This window comes from Ictalurus punctatus, chromosome 6 (genome assembly GCF_001660625.3).
Source record: "Ictalurus punctatus breed USDA103 chromosome 6, Coco_2.0, whole genome shotgun sequence".
In the NCBI taxonomy this organism is placed as follows: Eukaryota; Metazoa; Chordata; class Actinopteri; order Siluriformes; family Ictaluridae; genus Ictalurus; species Ictalurus punctatus.
The window spans coordinates 22,051,978-22,070,978 of NC_030421.2; the positions used below are offsets into that span (position 1 = coordinate 22,051,978).

The following is a 19,001-nucleotide window of genomic DNA, read 5'->3' on the forward strand; positions in this document are numbered from 1 at the left end:
ATATGGCTTCTGAGAAGAAATATTAGGTATTAATCTGATGACTGGTGTAATTGCTTCAAGAATCAGGAGGCAGACTGTAAACACACACATGACAACATTGTTTTGCATTAGCTCTGTGACTGCATACTTTCTAAGGAGTGGCCATTGCTGCTTCAGAAGAGTCATAACTGTGGTGAGGTAGATGAATAGGATGTCTGGCCACCATATGTCATGATTGTATTGAAACACAAGGTCTAATAATATAAGTTAAATGCTACTAAAGTTTTTGTACACATTTCTGTTACACATTTTCACTATAAGTGTTTACAAAGTGTTCTTATGGCAAGTGAGGCGAAATGATACATGGTATGTACACATGATTCACACCGTATGTATAGTAAATACTGTAATAATACTCTTTAAAACATTTAATCTCAAAATACACAGACAGGACTGCGTACACAGCAATTCTCCATCCAAAATAATGTAATATTTGTTCTTACAGAAAAAAATTGGCAGATAAGGGTTTAAATGTGAATGATCTGAATAACGAGTCACTGGAAAATAAAAAGCTTGGTTAGACTGCGTGATTCTTGCTGGGATTGTGGGTTGCTCTGTATGCTTGTTAAGCATATCATAATGCATATGTTAAGAAGCCGGACTTGAAAAGGATAGCCACATTCCCAAAAACAGATATAAATTTATAGTAAAATGGATTTTTTTAAATTAGTTTTTTTACACAAGACAAAGTGCTAAACAGTCCAAATGTATTTAATCTCTCACTTACTCATTCACAGTTTTGATTCCCAATTCTACATCACAGTATTATTCTCTACCAGGCACTGCTCTACGACTAGTATGGAAATGGAAAAAGCATATGCTTTCCTATATTTTTATTTGTTTCAAATTAATTGTGGGTATCTAGCGGAATAAAAACATTCTTTTGTTTGTATTGTATAGCTGGACCATTTTGGTCTTTGAAGACTCACTTCTGTAAAATACCACAATTGCCTGAAATTGGACTTTACACAATAACTTGCTACAGTGTTGTGAAAGTGGTCTGACTGTCTTCTGGTCACAGGCCTCCCCCAGACTCCTGAACTGATTACACTGTGAATAAACTGGGATACTGCTGGGAGTTCAGATGTATCATTGAGGATATTACTGAGACAGAAGACCACAGCATGGTCAGGGCTTTGTCCTGTGCAACTTCTAAATTAAGTCACTGAGTTTATTTGCTGGAATGTTTTTGTAAAACCAAACTGACCTATGATTCTGGGTTCATTGCAGTTGTTTATATTATTCTTATTTTCACTCTGACAACCTCATACAAATGTTTTCAACCAATACAAATGCCCAATAGAGATTATTTCAATTTACAGTGTATTGTCAACTATTGTAAAACAAAATACTGAATATAAATCACAAGACATGCTACTCTGCTCTATTCAATTTGTTCAAAATAATCCAGGAGTGTTTTCCCGTCAACATTTTGATAACACTGATCATTTCCCCAACTCTTCAGCCAGAACAGGATATAACTAATGGCAGCGTCACTCTGCAGATCACTGGCAAACTATTGATGCTCGGTCTCCAAAGCTGTCTAGCCTTTAATTTGGAAACTAGCAGCATGCTGGGTCCATCACAAAGTGGCCACATAGCCATGCGTTAGTGGTTTTCAGCATGAGGTGCTCCTCTCTGCTCCATGGGAGGAAGGTTAGTGTGATGCCTCAAACATGCTGGCAAGGGAAGTCAGTCAATTTTCAGTGATGAAGAGACTTAGGGCAGAGGAAGTTCAACAGGTCACGATGTAGCTGTGTCTGCTATTACCCATGAGATTCCACAGCAAGCGGATAATCAGAGGAGGCACTTTTTTCCTGAAAAGACTGTTGGAGCACCAAAGTGTGGGCATCAGAGGCAGTTTTATTGCTTTTGCTATGGCCTTGGATTTTGTGCCAGTGCCAGACCAGAGAAAGCAAATATTTTGCTTGTCTCGCAGCTGTGCAGGTCCTATGTAGATTTCAGGCTGGAAAGAGGCCAGCCCTTGGTAGGGAAACAGTTGAGATAAATAACTTTCCGAGCAAAATAAAATTGTCTGTAATTATAATGTTAAATCACACTGTGAAGGACTGTGAGTGGCGTCAGCACCCTGGGCTAAGCCTGATTTCATGCAATGGGGAGATCCTTTAAACACCAGGGACATCACTGAACTAATGTAGTGGAATCTCATAACCTCTTTTTTCCCCTCACACATTCTCATTGCAGGCAGGCCAAACTGATGACAGATTTTTATGCAGTATAATGAGTTTGCCTTCACACCACCATGGCAGTATAAACACATCATAAAATCTTTCATAAAATCACTCTAAAGCATCTTTCCAGTTTTCTCCCAATAATGCCAAGTAGTCAACATTACATGATCAGCAACACAGCTTGTCTTACTACATACAAAAGTCATCGGGTATATTTTCAATTTTTAATGAGGTCCAGGTTGAGCAGAGTGTATTGTCTAACGTCTAGTTGATCAGTTTCCTGTGTGTTGCATAATGTCTCAAATTAGAAGGCTATTAACTGTAAACAGGCATGTCATGTGTCAATGCTGCCAGCAATCTTAGAGTAAAATCAGTCTGCTGTGTCTATGCTGCAACGTTTCAGCAGAGCAGATAAATGACCAATTAAGATATTGACCCTCTCCTGACCATAGCCCCAAAGAGCACCCATAGAAAGCCCTAGATGTCATCATCAAGAGACCAGCTAACTCTCTGACTGACTGTTTACTGACTTAATATTTACCATTATTGTTTTTATTATTAATATTATTCATGAAATTAATGTTAGAATGAGTGTTGAGTTTAACAAAAACATATATATATCCTTTGGATGTGAGCCAAGTACAAAAACATGTCTTCCATCTGAAGCCCATCTGCAGTCTATTTGACCATACAGACCATTTGTGCTGTATATGTAGTGAAGTTGATAAGTAATTGTGAGGAAATGAATGAGTCTTACTTTGATCATTGTAAAAATGCCTTTGCTATGATTTACGACAACATACCCATGCCTTATGTTGCATATGTGATTTAGATTACTGTAAAGGTAGAAAGCGTGAGTACCTATAGAGGAACAATATACTAGCGAATGGATTTGCTCCATTCTTGGTTAATTTCTTTGCTGGTGTGGGTGTTTGTGTGAAAGACTGTGTGAGTGCAAAAAAAGTCAGCAAACTGTCAGCACTGTTCATCAGCAGCCAAGGCGTGCCTCCATGGTCTCTCTTTCATGGAGCCGATTTTTCCCCAGGAAGCAGAGTGACTCAGTTGTGGTTGTGGAGATTTCTGCATGTTACAGCCCTGCAAAAGGCATGCTTTTCCAGTTCACATTAAGGTCCTTCACCGACCTTAAATATCCTTCCCTTCCAATATATCTACAATTTATCTATGTTTGAGAGAGGTAAAATGGTATGACCTTTTGTAATAAAGCCATATCCTTTAGGGTTTAAAAAGCTCAGGCAATCTTTTCAATCATGTTTTTGTTCTAAAGGGCTAGGCTGTGTTTCATTACCCTATTTTTTCCCCCCACTTCAGTTGATTTTGGGAAAAACTGCAACAAGTGTTACTCATAGTTTAGAATGTGACCTTTCCTTTTCATGGAGTTTGGATAGCAGTCAAAAACAAAATGAAGTAATTTTTTTGTGTTTTTTTCTGTTTTGTTTAGAAAATCAGTATATTTTGTCTTTGACTAAAGAATAATATCCTCCAGATCTTCAGGGTGTATTCACAGTGGTTTAAAGCTAGACCTCTGTCTATAGTTGTTATTATATTTCCCCAGAATTCTTTTGTGATATGGGTAATGCTGTGACCTAATTCAGGGGAGGAACCGCAGGAAATCCCCCTTACTGCATCTGAGGTAATCAGGGTCCTATAGGTTTCTACAGAATAGAGAACGTGAGCTATTGGGCTTGTGTACCCTCAGGATAGAGCCAGTGGTTCTCTCACTATTTCTCACTAATCACAGGTCCAGTTTTATCATGTGTCAAATGTGCTTGTAGATTCAGTCCTTAGTGATAACAGATTAATTTCATGTGTGTAGGTTTAGACATTGGAAACCCCCTAATAAACATTCACTCATCTCGACTCTTGTCTAGCGTACACACACACACACACAGAGATCAAAAGGCAAGCTTTCTATAACAGGAAATAGCCTATTTAATAGGAGGATAGATTAACATAATAAGTGCAAAATTCGGCCCTTCCTGCACTTGAATATGATTAATAGTGATTCAATGTCAACATGTGGTAACAAAATTATTGGTGATTGCAAAGTGTAGTGTATGTTCCTTTGAGCCGGGTGAAAAGGCCTCTGCACTCCTATTCCATTAACTTTGATGCTGTTGGAAAGCCTGATCCTGCAGGATGTAATAGTTGGATCAGGATCCCGACCACACACATTGACACACACCTGCACTCTTCCCCTCTTGTTGTGAGATGAAACATCAATTTCCAGTTTTTCATTACTGCATGTGCTGGATTGAACAATAGCTGAAGCGGTAAGTTCATGCACAGTACAGGATACAACAAAACAGTCATGTCCCCAGTGATTTGTGTGCTGCTTCGATCTTATTCTTTTTCTCTCTATTACATTAATGTGAATTACAAATCAGTGTTTAGACTTGAGTACAAACCAGGCAATGCCCTCTGAAACTGTTTTGATCTTAGATTGAATCAGATACATCAGACTTTTTTTTTTTTTTCTTTTTAACAATCTATTAAGTGATCTTTCATATCCGGGAGGGCAGAATGATAAGTCTGGCATGCTCAGCTAAGTTATGAGGAAACTTTATTTATTATGATCAAACTACAGAACATGGAAGTCTTAACAGAGAATCTTTCTCAAACACCTTTATTGAATTCAATGTCTTTGTGTATATGTTTTGTAGTGTTGGGAACTTTACTTTGCAACTGTAAATTGCCCAACTACAAGTAACTCATGATTTAAAATAGCTATGCTATAGTCAAACTACTTATTTGTAAAAGTAGCTAGCTACTATACATGCATGCGTTGCGATGTGAATCTTTCACAGTTATAAGTATTGATGAACATGTTTTGTTTTCTTCACTAGTGCAAACTGCATCCCGTGTAGCCATATAGTGTGATCTTATTATTCTCCACACAGGTCATTGAAAGCTGAGGCCTGTGCCCCAATATACATTTACGGGTACATATATAAAACTTAGTTCCTGAAAGATGCAATAGTTTGCACAGTTTGCGATTTGCTTAATTCAAAACTAACATTGAACTAGTAGAGAAAAGGGAAACAGTAGCAAGATGGTGTTGTATGACAAACCGCTACACTGTTTCATAATGAAAAAGTAGCTTGTTACTGGAAAAAACAATTTTAAAAAATAGCCCAATTACTATCATGCTAAAAAAAAAAACTGAGAACAAAAAGTAGTAAAGCTTATAGTGTCCCCAACAGTAAATATTTGAGCCAATAACTTTCTCATTCATGCATTGAGTAGATCATAAGCTTGCTGGTAATTGCCGTTACACTGAGAGGCGATGTCTTCCAGATATTTTCGCTCACAGAAAGGAAACTTAGTCTGAAGCTTCATTACAACCCATTCTATGTCAGTATCTATAAGGGAAACACAGAAAATGTACAGTTTAGAAACATTCAATCTAACTGAAAAGTAGAACAAATCAGTTTAATTACTGTTTTCATGTAATGGCACTGAAAATGAAACAGTGAAAAAGTAGAGCAACATGGGAGCATGGGAAGACGCTACATCCCATCACACAAGCCATCCTATTCCATCCTAATCCTTCCCATTCCAGATTGAGCCTGAGGCTGAGCAGTTTGACTGAATCTTCCTGCTGGTTCATCTAGTTCATGCAGCAGGACAGACAGGGTGGGAGTGCTCCACCGCAGTGCTCCTGCCAGCCCATTCCACACACAGTGTCATCCCAGTCCTCTAACCACTTGCTAATGGGACAAACAAGCCTTGTTGCACACATGTCCTGTCCATGCATCCCCAGTCCCAGCGTCACAGACTCTTGCTGCCTTTGCAGCCTCTGCTTGGATAGAGCCGCAGACGAAATTGAGTAAGGCAAGTGGTGACATTCTGCAAGCTTAATCATTGTGCTAATTAAGATGGATAGAATGACTGTCACGCAGTGAAGGATTGCAACAGAAGATGCCAGGGACCCATAGACACGCTATGGACTATGTATGAGCCATATTGTATAAACACCAGATGTCCGGAGGCCTCAGGAAAAGTCCAGTGAGTGCAACATTACACTGACAAGGACCACAGACAGCTGAGAGGCAGCCCAGGACAATTACAGCTCTAAGTGACATCAAATGTTGTTAGCAGTCAGAGGCAGATCCTTGAGTTTTTGGATTGGTCCTGGCTCACCCCAAACCTTGGCTAAAGGTCAGGTCCCCGCCAGTGATTCAAACGTATTTCATTGATTCAAATGAGGCAGAATGTACACACGTAATGTATCATTAAGTAACCTAGAATACATGCAGACAGACAGAAGGTGAACAGCACATTAATCCTGCAGTGTCATGCGGCATGTGCTCCATAAACAGTGCTAGCTCACGGAAAAGTCAGCTCCAGCCACCCCTCTTGGCAAAAAAGTGAGGAATTTTCAAATGTGGAGATGGTTTAAGGCTGTGGCCAGACAATGAATCAAACTACAAATCATCTAAATCTGAATGTTTTTATGAAGCAACGTTGAGGATTTCCCAGTGATCTTTCACCTAGATAAACAACACATGTAAATAAAATTCAATACATTAAACACTTTATTTACAACTACACAATCGTATATGAGAGTATTTCATACGTCTCCTTTATGACGAAGTTTTGGATACTGAAGACAGAATTGATTGTTTATGTTTGAAATCACGAGCTGATTGCCTTAAACCTGAATGAACCTTGAATGTAGCTTGTCTGAAGACTGAAGCATGTGTACAAGTAAGGACAGAACAGAAAAGCGAGATATAGAGCGCCTAGCCGGTTTTTCTAGTGTTGACTCTCAGACATCATACTAATCAGATTGCTGTCAAACAATTTTTCCAGCAGTCATTTTGGATGTGAGTCAAACCAACGTCAAAAATGACTATTTCTTCCAGTGAATTGGCCTCTCTCAGTGGGTGCACCTAATTAGCTGTAGCCTTTACTGCTACCTCATGCATTCTACAGCACTAAATCGGCGTCTCAGCGCCACATTTCTGTCTCACAAGGAGGATTTAGAGGCTTATTTTTTATTTACATAATATGGTACATTGCCTAACGGTGCTTGACAAAAAATAATATTGGGAATGGGAGGCAGAGCTCTGCACAACATCAATCACGTGAGACAAATTGCGTTTTGATACGAGGTGACATTGCAATGGAAAGAATCACAAAAAAAAGCGCTTTGAAACGCCTAAGACTAAACACGCACAATGTCTGGCGCATAAATCTGAGTTACCCTCCTCTGCTGCGCTGTCAGTGTGGAGCTCTGATGGGAAGGACACAGGGGATGAGGCAGGGTCCTGCGGTTCTTCCGTCTGCCAGACATTACCAAGCTCCGGCGTGCAGGAGAGCAACTCAGACGTACTACCTGATCCTCTCGCCTCCAGTCTGTCTAGGAAGGCCAAGTTCACCCTGGAGGAAATATATCACCACTCCATAACAACCTTTTAGTCTGACCCATACATCAGAGAGTTATTATGAAGCTATTCATATTTCCCTGGCTAGCTGATTAACCGTGACATTCATGGGTTTGTAAAGTTCTTTTAGACTTAGGTATCCTTACCGCAGATGTTCATTTTCCATTCGTCTTTTCCTGTCCTCCTCTTCTTGTTTATGTTTTTCTTCCAAAATTTGACTCTGGAAACGATAAATTAATGGAATCTTAATCCATGATAGTACTGACTCATCTATTTTTCAGAGTAAGTTGCACGAGAGGGCAGTTGTTTTTCAGTCACTTATAGTTGTCACAACAACTTAATCACACACTAGCAATATCAACCATGTAATGGTCATTCAGTCAAAATTCAGGTTATTTTTGACTGATTATAAAAATTCTAGTCTGGTAGTCGACTGCCCTAATACACTTCGCTACATACATCTTCAACAAACACCAGTGCAGTGGATCCTCGATGTCGAACTAAGATGTTTTTCACGGGTGCAAATATTACTACATTAGTGAAAGTTAGTGAATTAGCTGACATGAACTCATGTATGAGATAAATATATATGACCATGGCATGGTTGTCTGGTTTGTACTAAACAGGCTGGTTTGAATATTTCAGAACCTGCTGCTCCCCTGGGCTTTTCACAGTCTCGAGAATATTGTGGGAAAACAAAAAAACATCCAGTGAGTGGCAGTTCTGCAGACAGAAATTCCTTGTTGGCAAGAGAGATCAGAAATTGTATATATGTATATGTCAGGAGAGCACAATGTCGGTATGTTTCTGCCAGTTTAATGGAATCAGTACTTTAGGGGAAAGCATATTGGGATTAGCATTTTTGACAAAGTACCATTTATCTTTCACCTCTAGTTTCATTTACTTGCAATGAAGCCAGTACCAAATATGGTGAAACATCATGGTGAAAAATCATGATAGAAACGCTAGGATAAGTTAATCAAGGGCATGTGCTGGTGCTTTTTTCTTGCATATCGCCCATGTTTGCTACAAACTGAAACAGCCATGAAACACTTGTGTAAATAATGTTTTTTTTTTAAGTTATTTGACTCTGGTACCTTTCTCCTTTGCTCATCTTTGTTCTGCTGTAGGGTCACCTGATCCTCGGCCTTCCTGGCCTCCCTGTATTCGTGCGCTCGAGTCTGTGAAGAAAGACCTCAATATGAATCAGTCCACTGAAGGTGATACAATCACACAGATGGACAGAACCCTGAACAGCGAGTATTAGATGTTCGTTTCTGATATAATCGTGGCATTCTTAACACAATCAGCTGCTATGAGGAGGGGTGAGGCAAGAGTACTTAAAAGATGAAGAGAACCTTTGTGCTTTTGGTCAGATAGCTTAGGGACACCAGGGAACGGCTGCTCTGTTTGGAATGGCTCAAGAGCAAGAGGAATAGGTGGGACGACCTGGGCCTGGCACCCTGGGAAGTCAACGCACATGATCATATCCACAAACAGAGGATATGGAGGAGATTAATCTGTCTTGTCTTCTCAGTGGCCACGAAACCACATCAAGGCGGTGTCTTTCCACACACACTTTGATCAGCTGGCTTATGACATTTAGATTGGAGCATTCCATTACTTTTCTTGGAGGGCTTCCAGAGACTTGAATCAATACCCTGTGAAGCACACTCAAAAAAGCCTCTTCTTCTAGAAAACTGATGGGACCAGACCACTGTTACTTATGCAGTATGCCTGTACTGATCTAACCCCTGACATTTTTTATGTGTTAGCAGGATGTTCCTCCATAGGGAAAGAACTAGATGTCCAGAGAAGAAATGCTTGCACAAAAATACAGTAAGCCACACGAAAACTTTTTTTCCTCACCACAGGACCTGCAAAAGCAATGTCGTCAGATGCCACATTCAAGTGGTTCATACAGTAAAACAGGCCCCACTCTTCTCAATCTCCTGTCTGCAGAATCATCCCTGGCCTGCTGATGCACAGACTGAGATAGAATACTATTTTACTATAAAAAAAATATATTTTTAGAGCACATTTAAAAATACACCATCCCATAGCAGCTGTGCCTTGTCTGCTTAGCTAAGTGAGCAAACCAAGGATGACAGTGGCTAGGAAAATTCTCTAGGCTGGAGGTAGGAAGAAGCGAGATAGCAGGAGAGCTCAATTTGCTCTTCCAATCACTAGAAATCCCGAGTTGCTTTGAATCTCTGCACAAATGTATAAGTTGTTAGTGAATATGCAAAATAGATACATACACTAGCTATCACTGGAATCATTATACAGCAGTTACAGAAGACAGATCAAAACAAACAACCAAAATAAATTCTTGTCTCGCAGATATTACAGACAATCGGTGCCCTGTCAGTTCCGTATAAGAGCCCATTACAATATACAGTATGTATTTGGAAATACATATCTCAGCAGATTAAATGACACTGAGACAGGGACAATGACGCTGTCCCAACTACATACTCCTAGACTGCTTATGTCATTGGCTGAGACACTGGCTGCAGTCTAGGTACTTTCACTAGAACAATGCAAGTTATACCACACCAGTCTGCCCCTTTCCTGCACTCTCACACATCCTTCTGCATTCTGTGAACTCTGGGAAGTCCCTTCAACTCTGTTCATATCATTGTGCAGAAGCAGCACTTGTATCATCACATTGGCTGGCCATGAAGATTAAGTCTGTGTATTTATATTTGGAGGAAATTCAATGACGGACTCAGATAGCCCTTTCCAATGTGTGGGTATAGAGGAGATAATTCAGAGAGGAAGTTGAGCCCATTGGCAGACTGACTCTTGTCTGCAGATGAATGCACCATGTTGATGAAAGCCCTCAAGAGGGGCCTGTTTATTCTGAAAACATGCATCAAAGTCAGATCAAATGGTGTGAATTACCCCAGTTTCTTGGGCTGTAACCTCAGTGCCACAGCTATGCAGGAAAGATTTGAACCCAGGCCTATGGAACACACAGTGCATTCTTTGGCTGTCATCTTACCCAAGATGACGCGGGTGCGGAGCTGCTCGCTGCCATAGGAACTGAGCGGGACTTCTCGAGCCTTTGAAGATGCGCTTCTCTTTTCCTACAGAGCAGAAAGACATAAGATTAAAAATGAATAGGTCTACCACTAGAATATAGATTTTTTTTTTTTTTTGTAAATGAATGGCTGTATATTTAAATCAAATTTGATATCAGTGTGTCAAACATAACCAAAATAACTAGATTTAAGTGAACACATTGTCAGTTGATGGTTTATTTTGCCAGTTTGTGGCATTCTCATGACCATGCATAATGAATATTTTTGGGCGCCACTGATAACGTGCACCACTTTTTTTGTTGTTTTAATCGACTCAAAAAGGCTTGAACTCCTGCTGCTTCTGCTTTAGTGCTACTGTGTCACTGTGTCTACTGGAGTAGACGGTAATGGAAAAAGGCTGTACTTCTTTGAAACTGTGTTCTCAGATTTGTTATTTTTGGATTTTAGCCAGCAGAGCAACAGCAACCAACTTCCTTCTAATCTCTGAACATTGCATACTTAACTCCATGGGGATGTGACAACAGCTAATGAAAATATGTGAACATACATTAGAAGTTCTTGTTGGTACAGCTCCCTTCTCCGTTCCTCCTCCCGCTTTTTCTTCATTTCGAGAATGTTGGCCTGCAAAGCAATTTCTACATGTAATATTGTGTAACCTTATTGTCTCTATAATGCCGAACTCTGAAGATGTTTCAAATATATATAAATGATTTGGATAAGAAAAGTATTGGATTCAACCTGAACATAAAACAGAAATAGGCTGTAATTATAAACACACAAACTATTTAATGGGCACTTAATTGGTAATAATGATTAGTAAATGGGTGACTGGAGCATGTCTAACCAAATTCTCATTCAAACTGTTGTAGTTTGTAGCTATTAATAGATTGAACTCATTAATAAGCACGTCCTAGTTTCTGTATACATGTCTGTAGATTAATTCTATTGAATTGCATTGCATTTGATGGCCATATGACAGGTCTCAGCAATGACCTCTAGGGTTTTAAAGCAGCACTACAACAATATAATAATACCTCAATGCTAAATAAGAACACTTGTTTCAATGATTTCAGTTGAGCAAATCTACAATAAACACATAATCATGTCACAGAAAATGTCAATTTATCATCCTGTCATACCTTCTCTCTCTGAATGGCCTTCTTCTTCTGATTCTCTTCTTCCTCTGCTTGCCTTTTTTGTCTGTTCATTTCCTGTTGTTTGAGCTAGAGAAAAGGCCAAAAATATAATTATTAAATACAGTGCAACTTAAAATTCATTTTCATGGGTGAATTTATTTAAAATTGTAAACAGAAAGTCAGCACCTTTTTCTGGAGTTTAGACTGGGGGTTCATCACCTGCTGTCGCTGTCGTACCTCTGACAATGATACATCCCCACCTATGACAGAGAAAACATTACCAGTACTTGTATATGTCTATAGTAAGTGCCCTAAGCTTATTTTTCATACATATCCCTATTACCTAGCTTCTCTGGGGCCAACTGAATGGGGCCAGGCCGATGTTCCTCCTTCCATCTCTGGTGATCCTCCAGTTCTTTCTGTGACACTGCAAGAGGAAAGATAAAATACAGATACTTCCCAGTGTGCTCCCTTCACCTCCTTAAATCTTAAATATATGTTTGCAAAACAGCGTTTGAACTATTTAAACGAATGAAAAAGTATTTAAATGCAGTATCATACAATTGATCATTAAATCATTCAATAAGATGTAATGTAAGATTTGTTAAATGTATAAGGTTTCCCTTAAAATATTTAACATTTCCATTTTGTTTGATGTAAACGATTTGAAGATATCTTTGAAATATGCCATCTTTATAGTTAAAGCAGTAGTTAATATACCCAATACATTTTCAAAACAAAAAATGTGTTATTCAGATACATTTTTGAAAATTGAGCAAGATATTTTTATTGCTTTGATAAAGCAAAGGGAATCATTAACTACTGACATTACACAACTCAAAATGTTTCAGAGTAACACCTAGACATGATTTAATATTTTATCATTTAACACAGAAGCATAAATACTCAGTAGACCCAGCTCATTTTTGGTTAGCCATGAGCACTAAACAAATCAACAAATAACTTTTATCTTACTGGTGAATTAATATGTTCCTCAGTACTCGTCACTTCAAGACATGAACAAAATGTAATGGAGGGTAAAATTACATTTAACACAGACACGTATGTTTAGCCATACAGAATGTATGTTGAACTCGCACCTGTGAGAAACAAATATGGAGAGGAAATGTGTGGAGAACAAGGGGATGGAAAAAACAGTAACTTACTCCTCAGCAGTTTGTCCCGTCTTGATTCATTCGGTGGAATCATGGTGTATCCATCAGAGCTGAGTGAGCATAAACATAATTAGTTACAGCAGGTACCATTTACTAACCAGCTCCATTCATGCCTTGAACTTAACAAACTCCATTGGCTCATTTGCAAAGAATGTCCCAAACAAAGGTGGGGCATGAGTAATTTTATGGTAAACAAAGTCCAAATACATTCCCACAAATTATCATCTGGAACTTCCCTTCAAAACTCACCATAAGAGCTATGACCCAAATGTGTCTGTCCAGAAAGACACAGACGGCTAAATAAAATCACAATAATAAGCACCCTAAAGAAGAAATCAGCATCAATGATGATTTACAGCCATAATCTTACTAATTCAAAATGCATGCTCATTGCTTTACTTCTATACAGTGTCTAATATAGAATTTAGTGTTTAGTTACTGTGAACAACTGTCACACATGGACAAATAACATGTTGAGGATATTTCAAACATAATCCCTACTGGAGACTTATCATGATTGGTCAATTATATTAATTTGTTTCAATTTTGTCACAGAATTTGTAGTCATGCACTATTTTTTTTTTTACAGAAGCACACAGAAGGACACACCAAATCTTGTGGATCCCCTCTGGAAGGGAATTCATGGCACCACAACCAGGTAGGTGAGGTTTCACAGTGTGCTGCATTTATTTTTCTGCACATTATAATATTTTAAAGATTATGAGACTAACCAAAATCATCTCTTCTAAATGTATTTAAAAATGCTTGCACAGCTCAAAATATATCTTATGATGTCTCAATACTTTTCTGATGGCTACATATAAAGAGAACTACTTCAATATAATTACCGTCATGTCCATCACTTTTATATACAGTAAACACAATTTTTACATTTTGCCTCTGTACACCACCACAATGGATTTGAAATGAAGTAATCGAAGTGTAGACTTTCAGCTTTAATTCAAGGGGTTTAACAAAAGTATTGCATTAAACGTTGAAGAATTACAGCCATTTTTTCATAGTCCCTCTATTTTCACAGGCTCAAAAATAATTGGACAAACTAACATAATTATAAATATAAGGATCATTTTTAATACTTGTATGCAGTCAGTTACTCCCTGATGTCTATGGAGCCCATGAACATCTCTAAATGCTGTGTTTCCTCCACTGAGATGCTTTGCCAGGAATTTACTGCCGCCTTCAGTTGCTACTTGTTTGTGGGTCTTTCTGCCGTTTTGACTTCATTAAGTGAAAAGCGTGCTAAATTGAGTTGAGGTCAGGTGACTGACTCGGCCATTTAAGAACATTTCATTTCTTTCCCTTAAGAAGCTCTTGGTTTGCTTTTTGCAGTATGTTTTGGGTCATTATCCATCTGTACTATGAAGCGCCATCCTATCAGTTTTGCAGCATTTGACTGAATCTGAGCAGAAATGATAGCTCTATACACTTCATCCTCCTACTTTTATCAGCTGTCACATCATCAATAAACACCAGTGACCCAGTTCCACTGGCAGCCATACATGCCCATGACATAACACTGCCTCCACCATGTTTGACAGATGATGTGTTATGCTTTGGATCATGAGCCCTTCCTTTCCTTCTACATACTCTTCTCTTCCCATCATCCTGTTACAGTCTTGGTTTGATCTGTCTAAAGAATCTTGTTCCAGAACTGGGCAGACTTTTTTTCAAATCTGGCCTTTCTGACCTTGAGTGTTACCAGTGGTTTGCATCTTGAGGTAAACCCTCTATATTTACAATCATGAAGGCATCTCGAAGGCATCTTAACGGCACATGTCATTACGTCACTGCACCACGCCGTCCGACGTCCCTCCAGAATTTCACGTATCAACATACAGTTCGTCTTCATTATGGTACCGTATACAGCTTTGGGTGTTTTTATAAAAAATTTTTACGAATGCTTTAAGTGCAGATAATTATTTGTCATGCTGTTTGTACTAATAGACAACTGCTTGAAGCCGTGGGCTGCGTCCCAAACCGCGTACTTACCGTCTGTATAGTATCCGAGATACATGTATTTTTCCCCACTACAGGCCTATAGTAGGCAAGTTTGCTGTTTGGGGCACAGCCATACTCTCTTGTTCGCCGTAAAATGTTGAGCACTGCCGTGTGTGATTGTGTCCTGTCGCAAAATGCAGTGAAAACTCTCACACAACATTAATAATGTGATTAAGGTGTTTACATGTCTGTAATACACATCGATAATGCAACTAAAACAGGAATACTCCACATGTCTTAATTCGATTAGTGTTTACTTCGAGTATGACCTTAATCAGATTAAGGTAATTAAAAATTGCTGTTTACATGGTAGTTTCTTAATCACAGTATTGTCTTAATTGGATTAATAGTGGATTATTGTTGTCCATGTAAACGCACTGAATGATACACTTATCACTACTTGACTTGGCTAGATGTTGTTAAGGAGGTTTTCTTCACCAAGGAAAGAATCTTCCACTTTAGTTATATTCCGTGGTCTTTTGGTGTTGCTGAGCTCAAGAGTATATTGCTTCTTTTTAAGAATGTACCAAGTTGTTGATTTGACCACTCCTAAAGTTTTTGCTATTTTTCTGATAGGTCTGTTTTTTTTATCAGCCTAATGATGGCCTCCTTCATTTTCATCGACACCTCTTTGGACTGCATATTGAGAGTTCCCATGAACAGCTTCCAAAAGCAAATTCCGCACTTGGAATGAACTCCACATCTTTTATCTCCTTAATTTGTCATTAAATAATGAGGAAACAGGCCCCAACTGGCCATGAAACTGCTTATCCAATTAATTCAATTAAATTCAGTTTTATTTGTATGGCGCTTTTAACAATGGACACTGTCCCAAAGCAGCTTTACAGAAATATATAAATTCAGGATATAGATTTTAAATGTATGAATTCATCCCTAATGAGCGAGCCAGAGGTGACGGCGGCAAGGAAAAACTCCTTGAGACGATATGAAGAAGAAAACTTGAGAGGAACCAGACTCAAAAGGGTTATCCTCATCTGGGTGACAACAGCTAGCAACTTTTACAATTATAAATAAATAATTACTTTTGAGCCAGTGAAAATGGAGAGTAAAAATGGCTGTAATTTCTAAATGGTTAATGCAATATTTTTGTTAAGCAGTGTTTATAAGAAACAATCACATGAACAGTCCATTCTTATGGTGTTAAGACACCACTTCAGAATCAAGAGTCAAGATTTTCTAATAGCTCTGTGTTCACGAGTTGTGGCACAATGGTGATACACTAGGTGTGTTCACAGTGCATTTTTAACTGTACTTACATTTTCTTTAGGATTTACTCACACATCTGATGAATATACAGTATATGATAAATAACTGAAATATTAATTGAACTTGACAGTGTAATCTGTATATAGAAATGCAGTAACATGTCTCAAATTATAAGATTCAAAGACAAGTCAGTTGAGGTTTACATTAGTTAGTCTTTACCAGTGCAAATTTACACATACTCAGGAGCAGGACACGAAAGTTTTTCCGAATTTATAGAATTTTCATGAATACCAATTTTTTTGTGTAAATTCTCATGCGAATGATTTAATCCATTTGTTATCCACATAAATCCATTTGTATCCAGCTTGATAAATGAGGTCCATTGTTAGGATAAATTTTCTAAATACTAGTTAACTGTTATCCACAACTGTTATCTACTTTATGCTTTAGTACACTTAAACTTTGAGTGTGTCATCTGACATCATCTTACATTGTGGGATCAGGTTCCGTAGTTAAAGGAAAACTCACATTTACATTCACATTTACATTTATTCATTTAGCAGATGCTTTTATCCAAAGCGACTTACAAATGAGGAAATACAAGCAAAAACACATTAAATAGGTTTACATTGAAATAACTGAACTGCCGTCAGTGATTCTGATAATAATTTGTTGGTTAAGGACCAACACGAGGACATTGCTAGCACAGTCACAATGTTGTTTTGTAGCTCAAATATTTCAGTGGTCTCATAAGGGATAACACTCAGACTTCTCTGTTAGCTCCTAAGAAATGAGGAACAGTTTCTTTTCTCACTCACCATATTTCAGCCATGTTCAATGTCATATTAATGCAAAACCCGACATAGAAGTAGTGGAGACAGAAATCATTGAACTCAAAGTTCCAGAATGCAATACAGCTATATGACATAGTGATAGCGATCTATGAGATAACAAGCACACAATGCAAAGCAATGATGACAATATTAGCATCAGCGTTAAAGCTTTGGAACACAATTAGTTTGTGCAAAATATACAGGTGAGGAGAGGTGGACAGACTAATCGACTAAAGTACTGCTGTGGCTATAGAAACTTCCAGCTAAGGTAGAAATCAGTCCTCAGGTAGCTGAACGGGATTATGAGCAATAATAAAATAAATAAATAAATAAATCTTGGACTGATAATGCAAGTTGGTCAGAGTAAATTTTTCTTTTAATTTGTGAACTTTCCTTTAAAGGTTTCCCTAAAAATAACATTACAAACCATCAGCTAACCATTAAAATCATTACAATTACCATTATTGATCCTTAATGGCATCCACTAGACACAACATGCCACCAATAGAAGGCAACAAATTAGAGTAGAGACCCATAGGGACCATTACAGTTTCTATTAAAACCCAATACAAATCCCATTATAACCATCAAAACCATTACAAAGTCCATGAGGGTTTCTATTGTTGTTGTTCTTTTCTTCAGCAGGGAATATTTTGTGTCTTCTGGCCAGATATATAGCATATAGTTTATTTCAGGTTTTTATCAACAAACTAGTGGTTGTTATGTCTATAACATTGTATATTGTATCTATATGTTATGTATATTATATGCATTTCTTTCTTTCTTCTTCTTCTTCTTTTTTATTTTATTTTTTTTAATCCTGAAGATATAGGCTATGGACAACTGCAAATACAAGCTACAAAAAGAGAATACAAAAAAAGCCACCATCTATAATTACAATAATTCATACTCGATCTGAATTTGCTGTAATTATAACTGTTTCTAATGTCTCTGAAAGGCTTTAATGACTAACACATATGATTCGTGTGATAACAGATAGCATATACAGCTGTAGTTCAGTCAGCTAAAATAGAGCAGGGAAGTCCTAGGCTGAAGCGCTCCTCTCCTCTGCGCATGCGTGGACTACGTTGACAGTTTTCTGCTTTCACCCAGTTCAACAGAGGAAACGAAACAGAAACTTAAGCGGATAGTAATTCGGAAGAAATGTTTATCTTTCAACACAATATTAAACTTTAAACCCATAATTGTAGTATATTTATAATACCAGTTATATAGTTAAGTATTAGGCTATAGGCAAGAGTTTGTAATCCGTCAAATATCTATTAAGCAAGCCCACTGTAATGTCTCCATTAGAGTGTCCCTGTCATACAGTTAATTATGTGGCGCCACATATAAAAAAAAAAAAAAAAAAAAAAAAAATATATAATACTATTCAAGTTTAGAGAGAAAAGTTTTTTTATTGATCTGGTAATAACTTACTGTGTCGGATTCCGAGAACCTTGAGGCTGTGTGTTTTGGTTTGTGGAGTCATTCTCATTTCCACCCATTTGCGTTTGGTTCACTCTGTGGTTCGGTCCAGTGTTTGGCGCCGTCCATATGTCAGCGCTCCTATTCGGATTCATAATTTGGTACTGATTCAAGCTTATTTATAATTGAATAAAATGGGCTTCTCAGAGAGTCCTTCGTTAAGTGCTAGGCTACTAAATCAGCAGAGAGAGAAGTGACCCAGTAGCTCGCAGGTCTATCTAAGGCGTGTCTAACTAGAGTGTCATATGTGGTGTGGAAGGTAATTATCCAAAAGTTGTATAATCCAAAGTATATAAACTAAAATGGTTATATAATCACGGCTAGCTATCATGCCTATATAATTATAGTGAACTCGAGGCAATGTGTGATAGTGAGGGACAACTAAACTGTATTGGGTATACTTATTCCTCCAACTAGAGCACCATTAGTAGAATAAT

At 38.1% G+C, this 19,001-nt stretch overlaps 1 protein-coding gene across 3 annotated transcripts; it reads right to left on the reverse strand.

The window, feature by feature from the left end:
• Positions 1 to 4,795: 4,795 nt before the first annotated feature.
• On the reverse strand, positions 4,796 to 18,798 carry epsti1 (epithelial stromal interaction 1). 3 transcript variants are annotated; one of them, XM_017470127.2, is made up of 11 exons: positions 18,517 to 18,798; positions 12,989 to 13,047; positions 12,166 to 12,249; positions 12,009 to 12,082; positions 11,826 to 11,909; positions 11,234 to 11,307; positions 10,647 to 10,731; positions 8,737 to 8,820; positions 7,786 to 7,859; positions 7,432 to 7,634; positions 4,796 to 5,611 (listed from the first exon to the last, which is right to left on the reverse strand). In XM_017470127.2, the coding sequence occupies exons 1-11, from the start codon at positions 18,657 to 18,659 to the stop codon at positions 5,481 to 5,483; spliced, it is 1,095 nt and encodes a 364-aa protein (XP_017325616.1). In that variant the 5' UTR covers positions 18,660 to 18,798; the 3' UTR covers positions 4,796 to 5,480. The 3 variants fall into 3 exon arrangements, with proteins under 3 accessions (XP_017325616.1, XP_017325617.1, XP_047011998.1); XM_017470128.2 differs by having other exon boundaries at positions 7,459 to 7,634; positions 18,517 to 18,797; XM_047156042.2 differs by lacking the exon at positions 7,432 to 7,634 and having other exon boundaries at positions 5,469 to 5,611.
• Positions 18,799 to 19,001: the final 203 nt, after the last annotated feature.

Coding starts and splice junctions, on each gene's coding strand:
- epsti1 (XM_017470127.2), bottom strand. CDS start 18,659: ATGAATCCGAATAGGAGCGCTGACATATGGACGGCGCCAAACACTGGA. Junction 12,083..12,165: donor GTTGGCCCCAGAGAAGCTAG/GTAATAGGGATA, acceptor TCTCTGTCATAG/GTGGGGATGTATCATTGTCA. Junction 8,821..10,646: donor CCGCACCCGCGTCATCTTGG/GTAAGATGACAG, acceptor CTTTCTTCACAG/ACTCGAGCGCACGAATACAG.